This window comes from Carya illinoinensis, chromosome 14 (genome assembly GCF_018687715.1).
Source record: "Carya illinoinensis cultivar Pawnee chromosome 14, C.illinoinensisPawnee_v1, whole genome shotgun sequence".
In the NCBI taxonomy this organism is placed as follows: Eukaryota; Viridiplantae; Streptophyta; class Magnoliopsida; order Fagales; family Juglandaceae; genus Carya; species Carya illinoinensis.
Window position 1 is genome coordinate 1,859,208 of NC_056765.1, and position 24,224 is coordinate 1,883,431.

Consider the following 24,224-nt stretch of genomic DNA (forward strand, 5'->3'; position numbering starts at 1 on the left):
ATATTAAAAAAATAAGCCGTGTTTGGCTTTATTGATGTTAATGTCAAACAGATGCAGAGGTGTTAATTGTATTAAATTCTGGGCCACCTAACAAAAACTAGTTGCAGAAACAAACAATGGCGGGCCTCACTTTCCAGAGTAAAAAAGAATCTCTATCAACCATGCCATAGCAAATTAAAAGCATGCTTCCTTTGTCATGCAATATCCTTCTGATTAAGGTATAATGAACAGGATGATGAAAACGAAAACCAGCAAATGAACTCAAACCAGCCCTTACTCCAAGACCCAAATGACACATGAAATTACTTCTTCCTGGATCTGAAATTGACCTTGTTTTTCATTCTAATTTGTGACAAGTTGGATCCTTTTCGACAAACCGACTCTAATCTCCAAACCTTTGACAATACAAACACCATTCCCTGATAATTGCCTCCCTGACTATCATTTATCAAGTGTCTTTTAAGAATGCTTTGTTCATGGACAAGCTTTGCATGGGATGATTTGACCAATTATCTACAGTATTCCATAAAGGAAGACCAGTCCCGGCTTTAATGGAGGTCATCATTACATGAAGTTTGCAGAAGTTGGACTAAATGGAGAGGATCAACTGAAACTTCTCAGTGCTTTCGCCCGAATTCGAGTTTCAACGAAAGTAAAATGAACCGTTTTTCACTTTCAGAAACCTTAATTATTCTTATAAGAAAATAAGAAGTATTTTGCAATGATTTCTAGCACTTATAGTCAAAAAAAGCCGCCCGCATACTACGGAACAAGTATGATCGTACAAAGATTTCCATAGGAAAGACTCAGAAGATAAACAAAAGGCTCATTCCGAAACCTAATCATTAAGAATATTAGCATTGCATAACAGTTTTCGTACCCAATAACAAGCAGAAAGCCTGCAATTGGGATGGCAAGCAGCTCTTGATTTAACGCGTTGAAGTTTTTAAAAGTCTTAAAAAGAGGCGTCTGATTGAAAAAGAATCTCAAAGCTAATTCGGTGGATAAAAGAGATAAATTAATTAACATCAATAGATTAATGTTAGATGAATAGAAGAGATTAAAGTTAAATAAAATATTATAAAAATATTTATTTTTATTTTAAGATTTAAAAAATTGAATTATTTATTATTTTTATGCATAAGAGTTTAAGAAAGTTATAATGTTAGATGAGATGAATTGAGATATTCCATCAATCCAAGCAATGCCTAAAGTATACAGGTGTATAAGTCATGCGTATTTTTTTGAAAAAAATGAGTTCACCTTTAAAAAAAGAGTACTACTACATCCACAAAAGAATTACATAAAAATAATCTCACAAACTGAAATAGTTTCATCTGATCCGTTAGATCTGCATTATAATAAAAGTAACTTTACAATCTGACGAACCGCATTAAGTCACATCAGTTTATGAAATTACTTTTGTGTAATCACTTTGTGGCTAAAGTATTTTCCTTCAAAAAATCATTTTTTTCACGTGGATTCTAGATTTACTAACATTTGTTAAAATAGAGTGTACCGAACTTGCGCATCTTAAAACTGTAAATATTATTTCTCTTAATAACATGTGTCTCAAAAAAAGATTAATGCTACATATAGTGCTATTTGTAAAAGCCAAAGCTCTACTTTCTCATTTTGAAAAAATATATATAAATATGAGATTTACGTAAAAAAAAAAAAGTTGATATTACATGCGGTGCCATAGTCTTTATTTTTTATTTATTTTTTATAAATGTTTAGTGTTCTAAGTGGTAATATATTAGCTATCCTAAAAGGACTTGGAAGAAACCCTTTCGTGCATCTTAAGTTTTGACACTAAATTATTTTTTATTAGCCAAAGTATAAGAGATATATTAATAAAAAAAAAAAAAAAAGTGTGTCAAGCTTCCTTGTCATTCATTGATATTGTTTATATATCATGGATGTATATTCTATTGGACCAATAATATAAAAACCTTGTCACTTTTTGGTAGATCACCAGTCGTTATGTTACTCTCAAGTGATATCACATGTATTAAGTGAATAAATATAAGATTCACGATTAATTTTTAATAATTAATTTTATTTTTTAAAATAATTATACAGTATTTATATACTTCATAATTATATGTAATATTAATTTTCAATTACTCCTATATAAACCTTTATTAAAGTTATAAATCTTGGTCCCCATTTAGCAAACCAAAAAAATACTCTCCTAAAAATTATCTGCTTTGAAGGTACCAATTTCGATGCTCTCAAGCTCTAAACTTGGGGGAACACATTAACCTATATATTTTGTCAAGACTTGGAACGATTCTCACCTTTATGATCGAAATTGGGCTTAAATTGTGAGCCCAAAATGAGGATGGGCACAAACCCAGCAAACAGACAACTCAACACTAGCCCACTAAGGAGTTAACCGGCCCAAGTATATTTTCTTTGGATTTGTTTGAGAATCTGGTCGTCCTCAATCAGCACTTGCATTTCTAGTAATTTCAGCAACATATAAATCCAAGAGCCCAAAAGAAATAAAAAAGGTGTATGCTTCGTGTCTCGTGATCGCTTAAAGATTCCATTGCCTCCGGACCTTTGAATCCAAATTCGAATGGGAAAATAATAGTGTTAAATACATTTATAAATTGTATAAATATTGTATAATTTTTTTAAAAAATTAGTAAAATTTACAATTAAAAAATTTAATATTTTTATATAGATATCGTATTTACTCTTTTTTTTTTAATAATAAGTGTGTCACCTATAATTATAAATATCATTTATTATTAAAAAAATACTTTTAAAGGGCACCAAAATTCAAAATACACCACAAAAATTGAAAATGCTTTTAAAGTGAACCAAAATCCAATATTAAAGCTGTATTGAATCACAATATATACATAGATAGAGATGAATACACTTCTATTGAATGCAAGGAAATATGAAAGAAAAAAGTTTGATGGATGCAACCTTTTAGAACTTTTTGTAATCAATCCCGATGGCCAATACGTATCGTCTCATCTAGTTATTATAATTTTATTAAATTTTCACATAAAATAAAATAAATAATTTAAATTTTTTTAAATAATAATAACAATACAAAAATATATTTTAATAATATTTTATTTAATTTTTAAATTTTATCTTAACTTATCTTATTTGTAAAAATAAACGAGGTAAAATCGAATTTTAATAAGAGAAACTTGTTTTTTTACAAAAGGTTATTTATTTATTTGTATTTTTTAATGGATAATAAGTTAATAATAATGTTATGTATAATTATTTTTACGTATTTTTTATATATTCTATTGATGTGATGAAATTTAATATTTATTTTATATAAAAAAATGATATAAATAATCATATTAATATAATATATAATAAATATATAAAAATAACTGGATATAAAATTTTTTGATAAGTAAATAACTAAGTACTGTGTATCCATGAAATTTGGTCCACGAGATGTACAGATTTACCGATACAGTCTCTTGTTTTTTATCTGATTTTTTCAATGGTGGGCTTGACTTTTGGATGGCAAAGATTTTGGTGATGTTATCTTATTTTTGGTACATCCTTAATCAATGCCACTTGAACTCTATATATTTTATTATTTATTACTACCTAAAGAAAACAAACAAATAAATACAAAACATATATTCCAACCATGTCAATTTCAAAATCACAAACAAAAGATATGTCACAAACCAAAGCTATCTCCTCTACATATATTCATGCAACATCATTGTCCTAATCATAAATATATACTTTTTTATTTGAAATTCAAGAAGGTTTGATTATATATATATATTTTTGATAAGTGGGTTGAATTATATTTTTTTAAAATAGTTTTATGTTTGAATTTCAAAGTTTTAAATGAAATAAATAGACATATGAAGAACTTAGAACATCAAGAGATGTGATTAAATTTATTTATTTATTTTTAGAATTAAATGGCTCAAGTTGACTGAATTTTATTTTATTTATATAATATTTATGGTTGGCTCAAATAAATTAATACGAGACCCACATAAAAAAAATTAATTTTTTAATAACATATCTCATTTTTTTTTTAAATGACTACACGACATTTATGCACTTCATAATTATATATAGTATTACTATTTTTTATGTAATACTTATGGAATTAGCTCAAATAGTAAGTACCTTGGTTTTAATGATTTGCTCCCTCCATATATATATAATATAATTTTCAATTTCTCTTAAAGGCAAACAATTTATACGGGCTATCGAATTTTTTTCTAAATTATCCGAAATGTATTGAAATAAATTTCTTTATGTCCCCTTAAGATTAATTGAGATTTTATTCTCGAGCACCTTATATATATAAAAAAAAGGAGTAATATTTTGAGGTGTGTAACATTTTAATGGATGGAGCGAAATAGATTCAACAATTCGACTTAGAGAAATTAAAAAAAAAAAAAAAGAATATAAATAAGAGGAATCGTAGATGAAGAGGACAAGCGAGGGCCAAACCTTTTTGTAAAAGCAAAGAACGAAAGATTTTATGGATTCAAAGAGGACGAGGAGCGTAAAATATGTTTGATATTCTCTCATATTCCTCAAATTTTAGATGATTCTAGAAACTTGATTATTAATATTTCCAGTTTTAAAATGGACAAGTTTTATATATTTTTTTAAAAAATTTAAATAAATTTGAGATATATAATAAAAAATTATTTATTTTAATGATAGATCTTAATCTTTTTTTTAAAACAAAATACATAAAATTTATATATTTTAAAATTATATCTAACAACTTTGATAAAACAATAACTAGGTAGATGATAAACACGTGTACCAAGAAAAATTACTACAATTTTTAAATTTTTTTAAAATAAATAAAGCGTGATTTTACGTAATATGTTAGATTTAATTTATATTAAAAATAAATTTTATAATTTTATATATAGCATTAAATTATATTAATTTAAAATTTATTTTTATATAATTTTTTTGTAATTAAATTATTTATTGCAAAGAAATATATGACTAAAGTACAAAATAAAAAGGAAAAATATTAAAAAGATATAAAAAGAGCGAAAACATCGCAGTGGATTTGACCATTCAGGTTTGTTACCCCAAAACTCTCTCCTTTTTAAAATATATATATATATATATATTTTTTATTAAAATGTTTATTTATTTATTTGTTTTATTTTTATATATCGATCTCTCTGTCTTACATTTTTTCTAGTTTCATTACTCACTCCCTCTTCCATCTCTCTCTACAGTTTGTCTTTCACCGTCTCCGATGAACGTCCAATAAACCCTAATTTCGCTCTACACTCTTCACTCTACAGGTCCCTCACTCTCTTCCATATCTGTGTAATTTTTTATATGCGTTTGTGGGTTTTGTTTTGTTGCTGTAATGTCGTGGTGATTATTTATTATTGTTGATTTTTTTTTCTTTCTTGTGGTTGGATCTTGTTTGGCTGGCTGGCTGGATGCAGAGAAAGTTGTGAGGAAAATAAATTACAAAGCGCAACAAAATAGAGGGAATCTAAGGGTTGGGATATATGTCCTACAATCAATCAAGGCCGGAGAAGAGCGAGACGACACAGTATAGGAAACCCGAGAGGCGATCCACGAGCTCCAATCAGCAGCGGGGCTCCTCCGGCGCTTACGGTAAGGGCGGCGGGCCCGCCCCTTCTCCGTCATACAATCAATCCACCAACCGCAGGTATGGTTGCTAGGGTTTGTTATTTCGAATATTTTTCGCCGTTTTATTTTATTTTTTATGTTTCAAAATTTTGTGGCTTTGTTGTGAAGTCAGGGTTTGTGGTTTTTGTTTTGTGATGTATAGAGGGATTCGGGCTGTTTATTTCGTGATTTGTGATTTTGGGTTTGATATTTCTTTTGGGGTGTGTTTTTTAGTTTCAAGAAGAATAACAATAATGTACAAGGAGGGCAATCTAGGGCAAGCGTGTCCACTGTGAACTCATCTTCGTCGGAGTCTAGTAATCCTTCTACACCGCGTGGTACTGTTCTGCAGAATGGTTCCCACGTACAGCCCCAATTACATGGTATGATTTAAACAAAAAAAGCCTTATCTGTTGCATTGCTTTGTGAATTTCTTTGGTGAATGTTGGTGGGTTTTCATTATAAATGAAGGAAGCTTTATTTATTTTAATGATTTGTTTAACCTGCTTAATCTGTTGACATTATCTTTCTTATGGGGCTTGTTGTTATGGGGTGTCATAGGAGCAGCATCTGATGTGCTGGTTACAAGCACAGCTGCCAAGCCACCTGAGAGTTTGGCTCCTCAGAGAATCGCCCGAGCTGTTCCGAAGGCTCCAACTTCTCAATCTGCCTCCATGAGCTCTGACTTGACAGCTCCCGCAACACCCGCAAAGTGTATGCATAGGAGCTTTGGTTATATTTCTATTATTTGTGACTGATTAAAAGGAATATTTCTATCATTTGTGAACTTCAGTTTATCTTGACAGTGATTTATCCAAAAAAAGAAAAAGAGTTTATCTTGACAGTGATTTGGAGTCTTAGACAAATGAACTAATGACATGCATTTAATGTTTTCCTGTGGATTAGCACCCGGAGATGCGAGCAAAGCATTCCCCTTTCAGTTTGGGTCCATAAGCCCTGGTTTCATGAATGGGATGCAGGTATTTTTATGCTCTTACATCCACTAAATGCACATTCTTGATTTTTCTGTAGAATGGTGGTCGGTGTTGTTTTAAAAATCTCACTCTATGTGGTCAAATACTGTGGTCATTTTGTGTTTGTAGGTTCCTGCTCGAACTAGCTCAGCGCCCCCAAATTTGGATGAGCAGAAACGAGACCAGGTTTTTTACTTCATTTTTTCCCCCAATATCATTATGTGGACTGCTATCTATCACAAGTCTGATGCTTATTGATAGACTCTATCCCACTTTTTATGCATCAACTCATGTAAATTTACTCGATTACTATTAAAACTTGGCATATTTTTGATTTGCTATTTCACTTGTGCATGGACAGATGGTTGATAGTGTACTTCCCGTGTTCTTGTGCTATGCCTTTTAGATTTTTACAATGAACTCTGTGATTAGTTATCAAAAGAAATTGTGCTTTGACAGTTGGTGTTTGGATAATACTAGTTATCGTTGTGGGTGGAAATTTATGGCTCGGGGCATTTATATTTGAGCAATTTAAAAAACATCTATGATTTTTTACCTGCAGGCACACCATGATTCTTTTAGATCTGTGCCTCCTCCGATGCCAGCTCCTCCTGCACCTAAGCAGTTACCGAGAAAGGATGTAGCTCCTGCAATCAAATCTAATACTGGGGAGGCTCATTCAGTGCTCAAGGCAAGAAGGGATGCACAAGTCTCACCTGCACCGCCGGCAAGCCAACCACAGAAGCCATCTGTTCATCCTATGACTGGTATGTCCATGCAAATGCCATTTCACCAGCCAAAAGGTTCGGTGCAGTTTGGTGGCCCCAACCAACAGATTCAATCCCAGAGTATGGCAGCTGCTTCACTTCAAATTCCATTGACTGTACCTTTAGCTATGGGAAATGCACCCCAAGTGCAACAGACTATGTATGTTCCAGGTCTCCAACCCCTTTCTATGCAGACTCAAGGACTTATTCATCAAGGCCAAGGGCTGAGTTTCACCACTCAAATGGGTCCTCAGTTGCCCCCTCAGCTGGGCAATATGGGATTCATGACTCCACAATACCCCCAGCAGCAGGGGGGGAAACTTGGTGGTCCTCGTAAAACTACAGTTAAGATTACACATCCAGACACACATGAAGAATTGAATTTTGATAAACCGGCAGATTCCTATTCAGATGTTGGGTTATCGGGTCCTAGGTCTCACCCTAATGTGCCTCATTCCCAGCCTATTCCATCATATGGACCTACTCATCCTGTTAACTTTTATCCTCCCAATTCTTACAACAATGCCAGTTCCATATTTTATCGGCCCCCAAGTTCTGTTCCTTTAACAAGTAGCCACTTACCGCCCAATTCTCAAGCTTCAAGATTTAATTTTCCAGTTTCCCAGGGCCCCCAAAACTTGGCATTCATGAATCCACCTGCTCATAATCCCCTACCTGTAAATAAGACGGGGACCCAAATGCATGGTGTTGCAGATCCACCAAACATGGAACAATCTCGTGATGTACATAATATGATCTCCTCTGCTCCATCGACAACGACACCAGTTACAGTTAAACCTGCTGCTGGTTCTTATATTGGAGAAAGGGCTACAGACTCATTGTTATCAAATAGTCCACGTGTTGTAAAGGTTGAATCTCCTAAACTTGTGAGGCCGTCTATGGAAGCTAGCTCATCACATCCTAAAAGAGATTCTGAGATTTGTTCAGAAATATCTTTACGGCAGCCTAAACCTAGCACTGAATCATTGGCGTTCAAGTCCTTGTCGGTGGCAACAAATCAGCCAGTGTCAGTATCAGATGCTGGTGTTCCTGAGGGGCTTGTATCCAATCACTCTACTTTGGATTCAGTTTCACCAACTGAGGAATCTGCACCAGTTGTGCCCAATAATGAAGGCAGAAGAAGGGAAACCGTTGACAGGTCAAACTCTATTAAAGATCAGAAAAAGGCAGGCAAGAAAGGACTTATCCAATCACAGCTGCAGGTACTTTTGTGCTGTATTTGCATTAACATTTTTTAATCATCCTTTCAATTTAGTTCAGCCTTTTCCTATTCTTTTGATTTGATTTTTTATTTTTGCAAAAATTTACTACATTCTACAGGTTGGTAGCCAATATGCATCAACCTCAGATATGCCTTCTCGAGCTCTAGAGCTCAGTGCATCTTTTAATAGTGGAGTTTCAGGAGCTGTACTGGCTAAAGCGAATACTACACCTGTGACAAGTGATGTAGTTTCTTCATCTCATCAATCACCACCAACTGTTGGTGCTGCTGCTACTAATGCTTCTGAATTAAAGGTTGACAGTGTTGGAGAAGGTGTCACCAGTGTCTCATCTGAAATTTCTGGTGCTGGAATAATTGTTGATACCTCTGAAACTGTTTGTGATGCTAAACTAGATGAATCCAATTCTCAGGATGAACAATTAGCACATGAAGCTGTGGGAAAAGATGAACAAGGAGAAAGAAAATTGCCTGAAGGGCCCAAGCATATTAACAGTAGTCAGATATCTTCAGAACCTGTTTTGTTAAAATCTTCTGAGGGAAAACAATCTGGACAGGAGTCTGTTCTTAAGGAAATTACTATGAGTGATGAGGTTCTGACTTTAAAGGCTGAACAGAGGGGTCTGGATGAACCTGTGAGGTGTCATACAGGAATTGACAGGATGACTGATAATCTAGAAATTTTGAACTCCAAGGTTTTGGGTTCCACAGTTGGTGGAAGTCCTAATGGTGAGAAGATCTCAACTTTGGATTCCTCGTCAAGCAGAAGCAATAGCTTGGGCAGTAGTGAAATTGCTATGGTATCTGGGATATCAGATCAGCAGTCTGCTCCCATTATGACACCTGATCTTGCAGAAGCTACTTCAAAACATGGAGGGGAAGGTGCGGAGGACATTGGTGGTTTGATCTCTTCTGCAGCATCAGGTTCCAAGGATAAACCTGTCCTTGATCTGAACAGGGCAAAGAGTACTGCAAAAGGAAAGAAGAAGATAAAAGAAATTCTTCGAAAAGCTGATGCTGCTGGGTCAATTTCTGATCTTTATAATGCATATAAGGGTCCAGAGGAAAAAAAAGAAACTGTTGTGTCTACAGAATGTACTGAGAGTACTTCTAATGTGCATGTGAAGGAGGCACCTGCTGATGCTGTTGAACTAGATGCCATATTGAGTGAAAAGAGAGGACTGGTTGAAGCTGAACCTGATGATTGGGAAGATGCTGCTGACATATCTACCCCAAAATTAGAAGTCTCAGATGATGGACTACAGATCCATGGAAGAGTGGATAATTATGACAATGATGGAGATGGAATTACAGCCAAAAGGTATTCCAGAGATTTCCTTATTAAATTTTCGGAGCAATGCATTGATCTTCCAGAAGATTTTGTGATTTCAGCAGATATAGCAGAGGCTGTGATGAGTGCTAATTTTAATAGCTCTCATCTTGTTGAGCGCGATTCATACCCTAGTCCTGGAAGAATAATAGATAGAGCGAGTGGGGGATCTCGAACAGACCGCCGTAGTAGTGGCATGGTCGAGGAAGACAAGTGGAGCAGACTACCTGGTAATTTTGGTTCCGGGCGGGATGTGCGTCAGGATCCTGGTTATGGAGGTAATGCAGGTTTTAGGCCTGGCTCAGGTGGCAATTATGGTGTTCTCAGGAACCCACGTGGACAGACACCTATGCAGTATGCTGGAGGAGTCTTCCTTGGGCCATCCATGGGTCCTCAGGGAGGAATGCCTAGAAATAATCCTGATGCTGACAGGTGGTTGCGTGGTACTAATATTCAACAAAAAGGTTTAATTCCTTCCCCTCAGACTCCATTACTGATGATGCACAAAACTGAGAAGAAATATAAAGTAGGTAATGTGACAGATGAGGAACAGGCAAAGCAAAGGCAATTGAAAGCTATTTTAAACAAGCTTACTCCTCAGAACTTCGAGAAACTTTTTGAGCAAGTAAAAGCGGTTAAAATTGACAATGCAACCACTCTTACTGGCGTCATCTCACAGATATTTGACAAAGCTTTAATGGAGCCCACTTTCTGTGAGATGTATGCCGATTTCTGTTGTCGTCTGGCTGTGGATTTGCCTGATTTCAACAATGAAGAAAATGAGAAGATAACTTTTAAGAGATTGCTTCTGAATAAGTGCCAGGAGGAATTTGAGAGAGGGGTAAGAGAGCAAGAAGAAGCTAATAAAGCTGATGAAGAGGGTGACATCAAGCAGTCTGCAGAGGAAAGAGAAGAGAAGAGAGTTAAGGCTCGGAGACGAATGTTGGGTAATATTAGATTAATTGGGGAGTTGTACAAGAAGAAAATGTTAACTGAGCGAATAATGCACCAATGCATCATCAAGTTGCTGGGCCAGTATCAGAATCCTGATGAAGAAGATGTTGAAGCTTTATGCAAATTGATGAGTACCATTGGAGATATGATCGATCATCCCAAAGCTAAGGAGCATATGGACGCATATTTTGAGCGAATGAAGTTGTTATCTACTGATATGAACTTATCTTCTAGGGTCAGGTTCATGTTGAAGGATGCATTGGATTTGAGAAAGAATAAATGGCAACAGAGAAGGAAAGTTGAAGGGCCAAAAAAGATTGAGGAATTGCACAGGGATGCTGCTCAAGAACGGCAGGCACAATCCAACAGGTTGAGCCGTGGGTTAAGCATGAACCAGTCAGTCAGGAGAACACCTATGGATTTCGGTCCAAGAGGGTCATCAATGTTGTCTTCCCCAAATAGCCAGATGGGTGGTTTCCGTGGAGTTTCTACTCCGGTTCGTGGGTTTGGCAATCAGGATATTCGGTTGGAGGAAAGACAGCCTTATGAGGCTAGGATGTTGTCAGCTTCCTTGCCTCAGAGGCCAATGGGTGATGATTCTATTACACTGGGACCTCAAGGTGGCCTTGGGAGAGGAATGTCAATCAGAGGATCACCATCAATTCCAAGTGCTCCTGTAGCTGATGTATCTCCCGGCCCTGCAGATTCTAGAAGAATGACAGCTGGTTTGAATGGTTACAGCACTGTATCAGAGCGTACAACATATGGCACAAGGGAGGATCTCAATCCAAGATATAATTCAGATAGAATCGCAACTCCAGCTGCTTATGACCACTTGAGTTCTCAAGAGCGTAATGTGAATTATGGTAACAGAGACCTGAGGAATCTGGACCGAAGTCTCGATAGATCTCTTGCTACATCGCCACCTGCACGAGGGCAGGGAACAACTTCTCCTCAAAATGTCCCTTCAGAAGTGTGGCCTGAAGAACGCCTTCGGGACATGTCCATGGCAGCAATTAAAGAATTTTACAGGTTTCATGTCGTCTTATGCATGCATCTACTGTCTTGTTATCCAGTTTCAATTTTACAAGTTCAGAAAAGTTTTCATCCTGTGCGTGCTAGTATATAGCTGCTTGCCTTAAAACCCCTATAAATTCATGCAGTGGTGATGCCCAGTTATTTAATGTCCATTGAAGGAACATCTAGCATATGTTAGGGATTACATTGGAAAGTGAGAATCAAGAGGGCTATCATATCTGCTCATTGTTTGTTTTGAACTAATAGATCTTTTACTCAAATTTATTGGGGTGGAATTCTTTGGAGGAAAGATGGGCTTAGATTTTAAATAAGATGAGATGCTCAGTTTACTTGTTTTTCCTCTTCCATGAAAGTGGTGGTGGATGAGCTTGACTTCTTTATCTCGTACTCTGTCAGATTTGGAACTCAGGTGTGTAGTGTGTGAAAGGCAGCTTTCTTGGAAGTTGTAGCCTTCTATTTTATTGATTTGGGAACAAAGCCTTTCTGTAGATTATGTAAACATGCTACCTGTGCTGACTTCCACTGCTAGTTACATTTAAGAATGTTCTTTCTTGACTTCAGTTAACATGAACTACTGCCTATGGCCCGAAGCGAGTATGAACTAATACTTACCGTAGTAGCCAAGTTGATCGCCCATTTTTCTCAATTGGCTGAATACAAATCATGGAATATTAAAAAATAAAACCCTAGGGTTGGCTTAAGTGGTAAGAGCCTTGGTTATGGTGGTATGCTCTGTTTGTACTTTTGGGTGCAAGCAATTTCTTGGGGCCATTAGACTGGAGGAATTTCCCCTTAAATTACTTAATGTGCACTTTTGGGGAACTCCTTGCCAACTGTCTGTGCACCCACGGGATTAGTCGGGGCTTTGTTCCCAGACACCCAGTGCCAATAAGAAAAATGTTTAGTATCTCTTGCAAATTGAAATGTGTAATTTTCACTTAGTTTTGCCTTTTTTTTTAAAAAATATATGTATTAAAATTATGGAAGAATGAGATATCCCATAGCGTGCCCTTAAAAAATTCAATTGGGGCTGTCTTTTTTAGTTGTTGTCTCTATCTAGAAGGGCTTAAGCATTTGAATGATATTTTTTGTTTGGCTTTCAAATTTAATAGACTGAATAAATAAAGGTAGTTGTCCACCTCTGCCCAGATTAGGTTGTCAGCAAAATAGGAAGAGAATTATTTTTAGAGCAAACCACATGAAGTTTTTTCATGAAGAGAAATATTTAATAATTACTATCAATATTTATAAAAACTATTAGCCAACATGATGTTAAAGCTCTTTCAGCTTGTTTTTCCGAACTGTTGTCTTTTAGGTTCCTGGTAGTATAATAGGACATGTCCCATTTGAAGAGTTTTGTGAGATAATGGTGGGAATGGTGGGCTGGTACCTCATGTGCCTCAGCCAAGGCACAGCAGCAGGTCATAGGGGAAAGAGTACAAAGCATTCTAACTTATTGAAAAGAGTACAAAGTATTTTAGACTTCTAAACTTCTAAATTTTCTAATATTCATTGACATGACCTTTCAAATTATTGAAAAAATTAAATGATCAAATTAGTGGTCATTTAATGTAGGATTGGATGAAGTTCCTCAACAGGAAAACAACTTATGCTTCAGATATTTGTATGCTGTAATTCATCTCTCAACATCTATCTTGAGGAATGTTGGTTTTGCTTTTGGGATAGTTGCGGTATAAGGCCTTGTCAGTGATAATATATGTTAGTTTTCTTTTATTTTTCAATATACTGAATAACCTTTTTATTTCAGTGCCAGAGACGAGAAAGAAGTTGAATTTTGCATCAAAGATTTGAATTCCCCTAGTTTCCATCCGTCAATGGTATCTTTATGGGTCACAGACTCTTTTGAGAGGAAGCATATGGAAAGGGATCTTTTGGCTAAGCTTCTAGTCAATCTTTCGAAGTCTCGGGATGGCCTGTTGACTCAAACCCAGCTCATTAGAGGGTAATGATAGTTAACCATCTACGAGTCATCGTCTTTTCAGCTCACCATTATTTAGATATATATATATGTAGTGTTCGATTTTTTTTACCTATAAAAAAAAATGTAGTGTTCGATTTACTTACTGCTGTTTCCCTCTTTCTGGCCAGGTTTGAATCTGTTCTGACTACTCTGGAGGATGCTGTAAATGATGCCCCAAGAGCGCCAGAATTTCTTGGTGGCATCTTTGCCAAAGTCATTACAGAAAATGTGATCCCTTTTAGAGAGATTGGGCGGTTAATACATAAAGGTGGAGAGGAAGCGGGTCATCTTCTGGAAGTTGGGCTTGCAGCAGATGTTCTTGGAAGCATCTTGGAAATAATAAAATTGGAGAAAGGGGATTCTGTCTTAAAAGAGATGCAAGCAAGCTCCAATTTGCCTTTTGAGGATTTTCGGCCCCCAGATCGTAACAGGTCGAGGAAATTAGATAAATTTCTTTAGGGGATATTGATGCTCATTGTATCTTGCTAGGGGAAAAAAAAAATGAAAGAAAGAAAAATTGTTCTGTAGTATGTTAGGCTACTTATTAAATAATATTTTTCTGTGGGTGGGTGGCGATCTATATATGGGGTTTTCCTTCTCCTTGTCCTAATATTATTCTTGAAATGTTAACTGAGATTATGAAAGGTTCAATTGAGCATCGGAAAATTTTTAAGTTTTCCAACTGATATTTTCTTTGTTATATGCGAGTTCATAGGCATCTCTGTCTCCTTTTATTCTGTGAATGGTGATGTCTTCCAAACCTGAATACGTGTAAAAACTTCCTTGTTATATTTCTTTGGGTTATACGTGAAAACTAGGAAACATAATGGCGTTTTCGGTGATTTAGAATCACCATGTTTGCAGGCTTTATGGTGATATTTCAGTGTGTTGGGTTGAACACTGGCCTAATATAACCCTTTTATGCATCATGGTATGTTGCTTGTGACCGTCTGCTGTGTCTTCAAATTGAACTGAAAATGTCAAATTTCATGACATAAAAACAAGAAGAAAGAGTTCAATAACAAGTAAATTAGGGCTCCTTAAGGAGGGGAGGTACTTTGTCACAAATTCCAAATGGGATAATCCAATTAAGATGTATTGTGCATTCGTTTGTCCTGGCTGAGTTGGTGGCGACGTACTTTATGCCTGATGCTGACTAAAGTTCCTCAAGATTCTCTTCGAGGGGCCAGATTTTCTAGTTCAATCAACTTCCATTCCTAGGAATCCTTATCTAACTCAGAAATTCCATCCGGATTGAAGACATTGCTTGGCAGAAATTCATTTGCAAAGAGGTTTCAAGTGCTTCAGCCCTTTCTTTGGGAGTTCCTGATTGTAATTTATACAATGGAAGGATCCACTTTCTCTGTAGCCTGATTTTTAAGAAGATAAACGAGAATATGAAAGGCCAGATTGATGCTGGAGATGAACAGGTAAGACCAAGTGTGTTTTACATGATTGTTGCTTTGTTATAACAGTAGAATATGGGATTTTCTTGTAATCGTTGATTGTTATCACTGTTTCCTTTCCGCCATAAGTAAGTAATGGTTTCAACAAATTATGATTTCGTCCTCTTAAAATAAATAAACAGTTGAATATGTAGCCACTGGCCCACTAGCCATGAATAAATCTTGAACCCTTTACTATAAATTCACAAAAGAAGTCTTCCTCGATTTACAACACTCATTACAGTCCGTCCAAGAATATGGTAAAACACATGGGAGTGCACACGCACAAAGACGCTAGCAACTGTCAATCTGTTCTTTGTTTACTGCTTCCAATCCTCTGATTATTTAACTTATTTTACAAAAGAACATAGACAGCAACTAAAGGCAACATAAACCCTGAATATTGTGTAACGAACACGAGGTTTGGAGATATAAAACTTAGTTCCACCAATAAAATCCATCACATATTTCATATCCAATGTTTCTTTAACGATAAAGAAAACCCTTTTCCTCAATATTATTGAAAACCAAATATAGTTGATAAAAAAAGCAATATTAACAATCATAGGGAGAACGGTCTTGAATACACATCAAATGGTTCGCAGGCAGTCAACTGTGGTTCCTGTTAACAAATAAAAAACAAATAAATAAGGTGCAGTACCAGTTTAACAACCTAATCCTATCACTTGCTTAAAGACAGGACTTTGGACATAATATGAAATATGTTTGTAGTGAAATGTGTCCAATCAGCTTCAATTTCTGTGTGTTTGGAAACAACTAGCAATTGACTGGAAGGGTCCACTTTTAGTTCCCCATATATAAATTCCTGAGGCAGCATGCCAGGAATTCTAAAGTGGATATCAGAGGCAGAGCTTTCAGTCATTCTGCAGCATTATGGATTAACCAACAATATAGCAAACAATACCTGTTTTAGCCCACCACTAACACTGCCTCCTGTCAAAAGCATGGTGAGAAGAGATGTCACAACACCTCCACCCATGTCGTTACTACCGGTACTTCGAATTGCTGAACGCATTGAATTTAGCATTCCTCCATATGTATTCCCATGCCCACGCTCAATTGCTTGGATAAAGCAGAAAGTCATGGCACCTGTTGATGTGATCCTTGATAGAGCCTGTCCCCAACAAGCATCAGAATTACATAACATAATTTTTATTGAGGTTACTGTTGGTGTTCTTTACATTTATCATCATCTTCATCATGATGTCACTAAAAACAAGTATAGTTATAAACTGTACCAAAATATCTACTTAAGACTTCAAACTTACAGATGTATCAGCCGAGGTCTGATCATCATCACAACCACTAAAGGATATAGCTTCTCCCCCACTTGTTCCTTTCCATACACCCGATCGAGGGCGATGATCCTCCCATATATATTGTCCAGTCCTGGTGCCAACAAGAAGAGAAAAATCATGGTGAAAATTTTTGGAATGCTGGGGACTTAATAAGAACTAATTGCAAAGGGGAATAACTTCGTCCCCAAGATATATTAGTATCATAATCTACGAACACAAAAGAAAGAAAATTCGAGAAACAAACAGAACAGTAAATCTGCCAAAATCCCCCCCCCCCCCCTCCAAAAAAGAAAAAGAAAAAGTAAAGGTGAAGATGACAAATAACCTAATAGTTTGGGAAATGGTTAAAAAAAAAAAAAGGCGGAGGAAAGAAAATCCAAATTTTTTTTATATGTAATATTCAGATCATACATGATACCCAAGCAAAGTCAGATAACACAGACATACTGAACTAACAGCATATAAATATAAATATACATTCAATATTTCAAAAACCATTATGGGTGCAAAGAAGTGACTGGTAAAATATGTCACAATAAAAACTGGATGGCCCTCTCATTAAAAGTTTAAGATTTTGAAACATTTTGAAACATTGCTACAGTAGAAGTAAAAAGCAAAGTAAAATATAGATGTATACGTATAGGCTGTAAATATTTGAAACAGAAACCAACCTGTTCATCCGGCAAAGGAATGGCAAATCTAGTACAGTGCCACTATGACAAGCATCTATTATTGCATGAAGCTTAACACCATGAGGAAGAGGTCTAACAATTGTTGCATTGATTTCATCATCAACAATCATACCCTGAGTTTCGAAGTCCAAGGGACATAGAGTTTCATCATATCCGTCAACTTCATCACCGTTATAGTTCCTCTGTCGTGAACCATGACCAGAATAGTGAAACAGCAAGGAATCTCCTGGTTGACAACCTTGTACAAGCCAATATAATGCCATTCTAATATTGTATTTTGTTGGGATTTTGTACGGATCAGTTTCTTCTTCTGTGTTTTATATTTCAGGTAAGAATTTGCAATAAAAAATTTTTAGAATAAACAACAAAAATACTTCGCTGAATGGATCCGGAATAAAAATAGTAATCAGAGACATAAAAATATTATGCAACTGTTAAGACGCAATAGGCATGCTTCATTCCATGATTTCTAGTGAAGATGCTAATGGCATTTCAATGAACTCTCTTGCATTGATTTCTCAATACATAGTTCGCTTCTTCCTCATTTAATTGCCAAGAAAATTTGAAATAAAGCCATTGAAAAACCTCTTTTGTCTCTTAGTATCACAACTAGACATGACACTAGCAATCAGTTTAACTCATACAATTTTCATCTAAAATGAATATTGCACAAGCTCAACCTGGAAAGTAACACCTTCGCGTGGCAAATTAAATGCATGCCCTCCTCCATAATATTAATATGTTAAGTGAGACCGGGTGATGATTTGTACTAAGTCTTGATAGAGCTGCCTTGGATTGCCTCTGTGAGATTGAACCAGTTATTTGTATCACCATGTAGGGTGTTATCCCATGGGTCTTCTCTCACAAGGCACAAAGTTAGCGTGCAAAACATCTGCGATGGATGGCAGAAGTGAACTATTTATTGAGTAAGAACATAAAGTTAGGATCCATGGTTTGCTTCTGCTTCATTTTAAAAACCAGGTTGATAACATTTTTCTTGTGGTGTTGTATTTACTTTCAACTCTCTTTGTTGTTTATGTTTTAAAACTGTATAAGTACAATGAGGATGAGTGTGCAAGCCAAAGTAAGTTAGGAGATATTGACATAGTAAAGAATTGAATAATAAGTGTTTATCAGATTGGCACATGAGCTCTAATGATTTCATTAGGCTTATTTTATTACAATATGATTTTCCATAGTTTTGATATGTTTGATTTGTTATATTTATTATTTTGAGGTTTACTAAAGTGCTTAGTGTAAATGAAGTCTTGATGTTTATAGAATTCTTAACGCCTGGTGTAATGGATAGTAAGAACGCAGTATTCCATGGAATGGATGTGTTAAAAAAGCAAGTTGCGTCTGCTTTTTCTCCAAAGGACACTCTAAACTAGAAACCTCTACACACACTCCATGTACCTTTATTCAAAGGTGTTATCCATGAAAGTAGCATTATGGAATAACTATATAACAGTATTTGGTTCAATACTCCCTTGCATATAAAATATCCGCCTCTACCGTACTGTCGATAGCTACTTATATGCACCTAACAGTTCTCTCATTAATCCCATTCATAGAAGAGACATCATTCAAGCCTAATATCTCCTTTCCAGAGCAAGAAAATCTATTTTTTAAGATCACTCGTGAACTTTTTTCATTCCCACCACCCTCTAAAAATGGCTGCAAATTAGGCAAATAAACAGAGATTCACCATTTGTATCAACTATCATCTGAAATTCTAAAAGCCCTAACTCGCAGACGCAGCTCTCGTTAAAACTTGCATCAAAAGTTGATATCTCATACGAAAAGTTCCTTAACTTTGTTGATGAAAACTTTTTCTTGTCCGGCACATGTAAAAAGAAAGTTCCATTAAATGGCATGGCATTTTGCTGATCTCAAAAGAATCGAAAACCCAAATATCAGAATTGGAGTTCTCAAGAATAACCGTCGCAACACAAAGAAACATGCTGTAACAAAAACAACCAAATTTGGACATATTCAAGGAAATCATGAAAACGAAACAAAAGAATTTGTTTAAAACCCAGAACCTAAAGCAACCGAATTTATGAATTCATTTGCAGTCAATACACATACACAGACAAATACAAACATACATATACATACCGGTGAGCATGATAATGGAGTCCGGGGGAAACTTGAACTTGTTGATAAGGAGATAGCGCATGCACTTGGCGTCGTTGATGCACCCCTTGAGCTCATGCGTCGAGTACCTGTACGATATCCCGCATATAACCGCCCTCTTCCTCCCGTGCGCGTTCGGAATCGGCCCCCGGGGCGCCTGGCCGTAGGGCGAAGGAGCAGGAGGCGTCGGCTGGGAAGCGGAGGGGAAGAGCGGAGTGTGGGACGAAGGAGGCGGCAGTGCGCGGGGATCGGCCACGTGGGTGACAGCCTGGCAGATGGCGCAGCGGATGGATCGGGCGCCCTGCGGAAGCTGGAGAGGGTTGCGGCAGTTGGAACAGTTGATCAGCATAAACATGGTCGATTTCGTAAACTCCAAGGAAGTCTTGTTTCAATTCAAGGCCTGAGATTTTTGGTCTGGAATTCAGCGAAGTTGAGGGATGCGAAGAACAATAATTATAAAGTATTTAATAAAAAAGGATAAATCATAAAATTCACGCCCTTCTTTTAAAAATAAAATAAAATTTATTATTAAAAAAATATTTTTTTATATATATTTCAGATTTATTTACTTTAAAAAAAACGTATAATTTATACATTTTAAAATTGTAAATATTATTTTTTTAATTTAAATAAAAACAGATAATGTGAAAATGTAAATATTTTAATTTAAGAATAAAATAATTTATTTTTCATTAATTTCATCTGAAAATTAGATGAGAAGATAAGGCAACTTGGTCCAATGCAGCTACAAGTTTATTTTTTTATTTTTTTTTAATGTGAAGATTAGGGAGTCTGCATTTTGATTGGCTGAGGAGGTTGAAAATTTTAATACATGTTTGAAAAACTTGAATTGAAGATCCAATGGGGCATGGTAATGGAAGACGGGAGGATGGTGGTGACAAGGGGCTTAGCCATTGGTAGAGTGGGCCACACCTATTTCCTTAGTGACTTGCCACTTTTACCCTCCTTGATTTGGCTCTTCAAAATTCAAATTGTTATTAAGAGGCATTTTTTTTTTTTTAAAGACGTGATATATGTAGTTATAGATTATGTAAGTATTACGTATTTTTTTAAAAAATAAATAAATATATGATTTATATAAAAAGATTAATTTTTTAATAGTAGACTTTATTCTTTTTTAAAATAAGTGTGTATCGCTTATATAATCTATGACTATATCTAGTATTATTTATTTTATTATATACAATCACTTTTGTATACTCTTTATCCACTCTACTGATGTGATTGATTAAAATAATTATTTCATATAAAAAAAGTGACGTAACCAATTACATTAATAGAATATACGTGTATAATGAATATATAAAAATAATTGTATATAAAATTTTTATTTTTTATTTTATTTTTTATCATAACATCAAAAAGAAAGACTGAATTTTCTATTGAAGATTGGATCATAAACATTTTAAGCTGTAATTTAGAGCAATTTTCTTCACAATGTATAAATTGATGTATAAATGAAAATGAATGTTATATATCATATTTTTATTATACTTTTATCTTATTAAGTAAGATGTGATACATCTATCACAATTAGATGATAAAAAAATATGTAATAAATTATCATTTAATTATAATAAATGTGTTACATCTTACTTGTTAGGGTAATAATTTAATGTATAGAATTTTTTATAAATGATGATAAAACAAATAATTATGAATTTTGTTGTATTTATCTTTAAATGAATAACAAGAAATTTAGACAAAATATAAATATATTATGTAAAACTATGGAAAACTAAGTCAAAGAAAGTCTTTGATTTTACGTGGTTAATTGAAATAAACTAGACAAGTATTTTTATGAACTTCAACACATTTTGGATTATACAAATCATATTTCAAATAATGATGGTGATGGTACATCCCATCTTCCATCAATTATAAAGATTTTTACGGGAATTATGCATTTTAGATAAGAAAAATGGTAATTACAGTTGTGAGTGTGTAAGTGTCGTGTAGTTATTTAAAATAATAAATATGACACCTACATGAAGAAATTAATATTTAAATATTAAATATTATTTTTTTAAAAAATAATTATACGATACTTACTCACTCAATAACTTTATATAACATTATTTTTTAGATAAATAAAATAATGTTTTTACACAACTAGAGCATTGGCATATGTTTCAGAATGGGCCTCAAGATATTCATAAGCCCAAATCTTGAAAGGGCTCTGTCCATAATCCGGAAAGCATAAACCCTAGGGCACCAAATCTTCACCCACGGGCTTATATAAGTAACAATCCACGAAACGAGGACTTTTCGATTGGCCGCTCCCTCAGGAACGATCGAGTCTCGGCGGGTTTCCTAGGGTTTTCTGCTTCTCCAAAAATGGTACTCTCTCCTTCCTTCGTCGACTTTTATATTGGAGTCTGATATGAGATCTTTTTGCACATCAATGTGTATACTTTGTGGAAATTTATCTGATTTCTACTTATTGCGATCGAGAATACTGTTTAACTCAGAACGCATAACTGGTCTGGTAAAACTATTGGAGTCTCTACGGAGATAATAAAGATGAAAGTCTGGATTTCTCGCTATGTTATTAGGTGTGGTTGAATTTGAATATGATGGTTATTTCTCTTTTTAGTATTGTATCGTTTTAAATCCGATAAATCAGCTTATGGAGGTAAGTCGATGTAGATATGGTGTAGTTGAGTCGGGTCTTAAGGCAATGGAGGAGTTTACTTGCTCGTTTATATTTGGCTTTAAGCTTTCAGTTCTAGTTTTTGAGCTGCAGTTGGGTCAGTAATAGTTCTTCTAGAGAATGCAGCCTAGTATAGCTCTAAATATTGGTATAGATTGTTGATTTTTTTTTTTTCTTCTCATGAGATGAAGGTTTTGGTTTAGATGGTGTGATATTCCGCTATATTTCTTTGTTGCGAGGATGGTCCTGTATGTTATGGTGTATGGAATTTTTAACGTCATTACGCCTTAGTAGGTGGTAGGTAATTATTGCGATGCCTATTAGGATGGTATGTGTGGGTTTTGTGCCTGAGCTCTTTAGTGCTGGTTTTTGCAACTCGTACATTTGTTTTAATTTCTAAGTAGCATCTTGTGCATTTTTTTATGTTTCTTTGAGCTTTGACTCTCTTATATTTGGTTAGATTCTGACTTATCAAAAAACAATGTATTTTGTTTGATTCTGTAGGTTGTTAGTATATGAGTTTCCTGCTGGTTTTAATCTTTTTTTGAATATTCCTATTTCTGTAATTTCATAGTCATGGGTGGTGCCTTAATTTACATTTCTATCTTTTTGATGGTATGCAGACTAAGAGAACTAAGAAGGCCGGTATCGTTGGGAAGTATGGTAAGTTCTATATGCTTATTTTTCTCTTGATAGGAATTTGTATTTTTAAGCTTAATTGGTTGATGTGCTCCATTTTTTTATCTATTCATGCTACAAGGTTAGAAATATTGTATATTATAGAAGAAAGGAATTAGAACTGTAGTTATGTGATGTGTTTGTCGTTTCCTCATCTAAGATTATGGTTTATCGTAAATTTGAGACTTGAATAGTCTGGATTACTCTTGAGATCTTTATTGTGATACTGGTTTGGATATTATGGACTGAACGTAGTTTGACTTTTCTGTGCTGTATCATAAGCCTACTGATTAAAAAAAAATGTATCATAGATCATTGTGTTTGGATTAGTAGGAGGAATGTATTTCAGATTGAGCTTACTTATCAAAAAAAAAAAAATGTATTTCAGATTGAGCTGTATAGCCATTTTTTTTTTCTATCTGCAACAACAATTCAGCACCTATTTTAACCCATGTTCCTCCAGTTATCTCTGTGACAGTTTGTTACCTGTGTTTTTTGGTTGGGAATGTATGCTGCATGTTTGGGCCTAAGCAAGGTGGTGGTACTTATCCTATTATATTTCAGGCACTCGATATGGTGCTAGTCTGAGGAAGCAGATTAAGAAGATGGAAGTTAGCCAACATAGCAAATACTTCTGCGAATTTTGTGGGAAGGTCTTTTTCTTTATCCTTTGGTCTTATCATTTAGTGACCACTCTGAGGCTTCTCTCTGTTTCTACATGAAATTTCACCGCTCAGCATATGTTGGCTTTGGTGCATGCAATAATGGTAATGGTGTATTTTGCAGTTTGCGGTGAAGAGGAAGGCTGTGGGAATCTGGGGTTGCAAGGATTGTGGAAAAGTGAAAGCAGGAGGTGCATACACATTGAAGTAAGGATTTTCTTCAAGTTCGATTTTTGATCATATGCATGTATGTTTGTAGTTGAAGGTTCTAATAGCCGTTCTCTGCTTGAATTTGACAGTACTGCAAGTGCTGTGACGGTTAGGAGCACCATTAGGAGGCTGAGGGAGCAGACTGAGAGCTGAAACTGCATTCACAAGTTTTTGTCTTTAATTTTGACATTATCAATCAGAATGTAGTTCTTGAGAGATGTTTAAACTAAACAAAAATGGAGTATCGTTTTTGTTTTTATATTTGTTTCAATCAATGCCCTCGATGCAGACCATAAGTATAGATTCAGCTGGCTATTCAGTTCTCATTTATTTAGAAATTGCATTTTTTTTATCTGGCTGCTATTGCATGACATGTAAAAATGCGGTTGATCTCAGTTTGCCTCAATTACAGTGTCTTCGGTTTTCACTTTTCCACCACTATTTCGTGTTGCTACTATTTTATTACGATAACAATCATTTG

General features: G+C 35.1%; 3 protein-coding genes across 5 annotated transcripts; 2 read left to right on the forward strand and 1 right to left on the reverse strand.

The window, feature by feature from the left end:
* Positions 1 to 5,138: 5,138 nt before the first annotated feature.
* Positions 5,139 to 14,624, forward strand: LOC122293406 (eukaryotic translation initiation factor 4G-like). Of its 2 annotated transcripts, none has more exons than XM_043101971.1 (10): positions 5,139 to 5,300; positions 5,451 to 5,680; positions 5,875 to 6,023; positions 6,202 to 6,354; positions 6,547 to 6,620; positions 6,744 to 6,800; positions 7,177 to 8,604; positions 8,723 to 11,937; positions 13,712 to 13,906; positions 14,053 to 14,624. In XM_043101971.1, exons 2-10 carry the CDS (start codon positions 5,517 to 5,519, stop codon positions 14,381 to 14,383), a joined length of 5,766 nt encoding a protein of 1,921 aa, XP_042957905.1. In that variant the 5' UTR covers positions 5,139 to 5,300; positions 5,451 to 5,516; the 3' UTR covers positions 14,384 to 14,624. The 2 variants fall into 2 exon arrangements, with proteins under 2 accessions (XP_042957905.1, XP_042957906.1); XM_043101972.1 differs by having other exon boundaries at positions 6,208 to 6,354.
* A 918-nt stretch (positions 14,625 to 15,542) lies between these two features.
* LOC122293407 (metacaspase-1) lies at positions 15,543 to 19,981 on the reverse strand. 2 transcript variants are annotated; one of them, XM_043101974.1, is made up of 5 exons: positions 19,502 to 19,981; positions 17,360 to 17,618; positions 16,659 to 16,779; positions 16,295 to 16,504; positions 15,543 to 15,991 (listed from the first exon to the last, which is right to left on the reverse strand). In XM_043101974.1, exons 1-5 carry the CDS (start codon positions 19,872 to 19,874, stop codon positions 15,932 to 15,934), a joined length of 1,023 nt encoding a protein of 340 aa, XP_042957908.1. In that variant the 5' UTR covers positions 19,875 to 19,981; the 3' UTR covers positions 15,543 to 15,931. The 2 variants fall into 2 exon arrangements, with proteins under 2 accessions (XP_042957908.1, XP_042957907.1); XM_043101973.1 differs by having other exon boundaries at positions 17,360 to 17,690; positions 19,502 to 19,979.
* Positions 19,982 to 21,758: 1,777 nt separating this feature from the next.
* Positions 21,759 to 24,058, forward strand: LOC122294245 (60S ribosomal protein L37a-1). Its single transcript, XM_043102833.1, has 5 exons — positions 21,759 to 21,880; positions 22,817 to 22,856; positions 23,436 to 23,524; positions 23,658 to 23,740; positions 23,833 to 24,058. Exons 1-5 carry the CDS (start codon positions 21,878 to 21,880, stop codon positions 23,894 to 23,896), a joined length of 279 nt encoding a protein of 92 aa, XP_042958767.1. The 5' UTR covers positions 21,759 to 21,877; the 3' UTR covers positions 23,897 to 24,058.
* The last annotated feature ends 166 nt before the right edge of the window (positions 24,059 to 24,224 follow it).

Coding starts and splice junctions, on each gene's coding strand:
- LOC122293407 (XM_043101973.1), bottom strand. CDS start 19,874: ATGTTTATGCTGATCAACTGTTCCAACTGCCGCAACCCTCTCCAGCTT. Junction 17,691..19,501: donor CTCCATTATCATGCTCACCG/GTATGTATATGT, acceptor TATAAAACACAG/AAGAAGAAACTGATCCGTAC. Junction 16,505..16,658: donor AGACCTCGGCTGATACATCT/GTAAGTTTGAAG, acceptor TGTTGGGGACAG/GCTCTATCAAGGATCACATC.
- LOC122293406 (XM_043101971.1), top strand. CDS start 5,517: ATGTCCTACAATCAATCAAGGCCGGAGAAGAGCGAGACGACACAGTAT. Junction 5,681..5,874: donor AATCAATCCACCAACCGCAG/GTATGGTTGCTA, acceptor TGTGTTTTTTAG/TTTCAAGAAGAATAACAATA. Junction 11,938..13,711: donor GCAATTAAAGAATTTTACAG/GTTTCATGTCGT, acceptor TTTTTATTTCAG/TGCCAGAGACGAGAAAGAAG.
- LOC122294245 (XM_043102833.1), top strand. Junction 22,857..23,435: donor CGGTATCGTTGGGAAGTATG/GTAAGTTCTATA, acceptor ATTATATTTCAG/GCACTCGATATGGTGCTAGT. Junction 23,741..23,832: donor GGAGGTGCATACACATTGAA/GTAAGGATTTTC, acceptor TGAATTTGACAG/TACTGCAAGTGCTGTGACGG.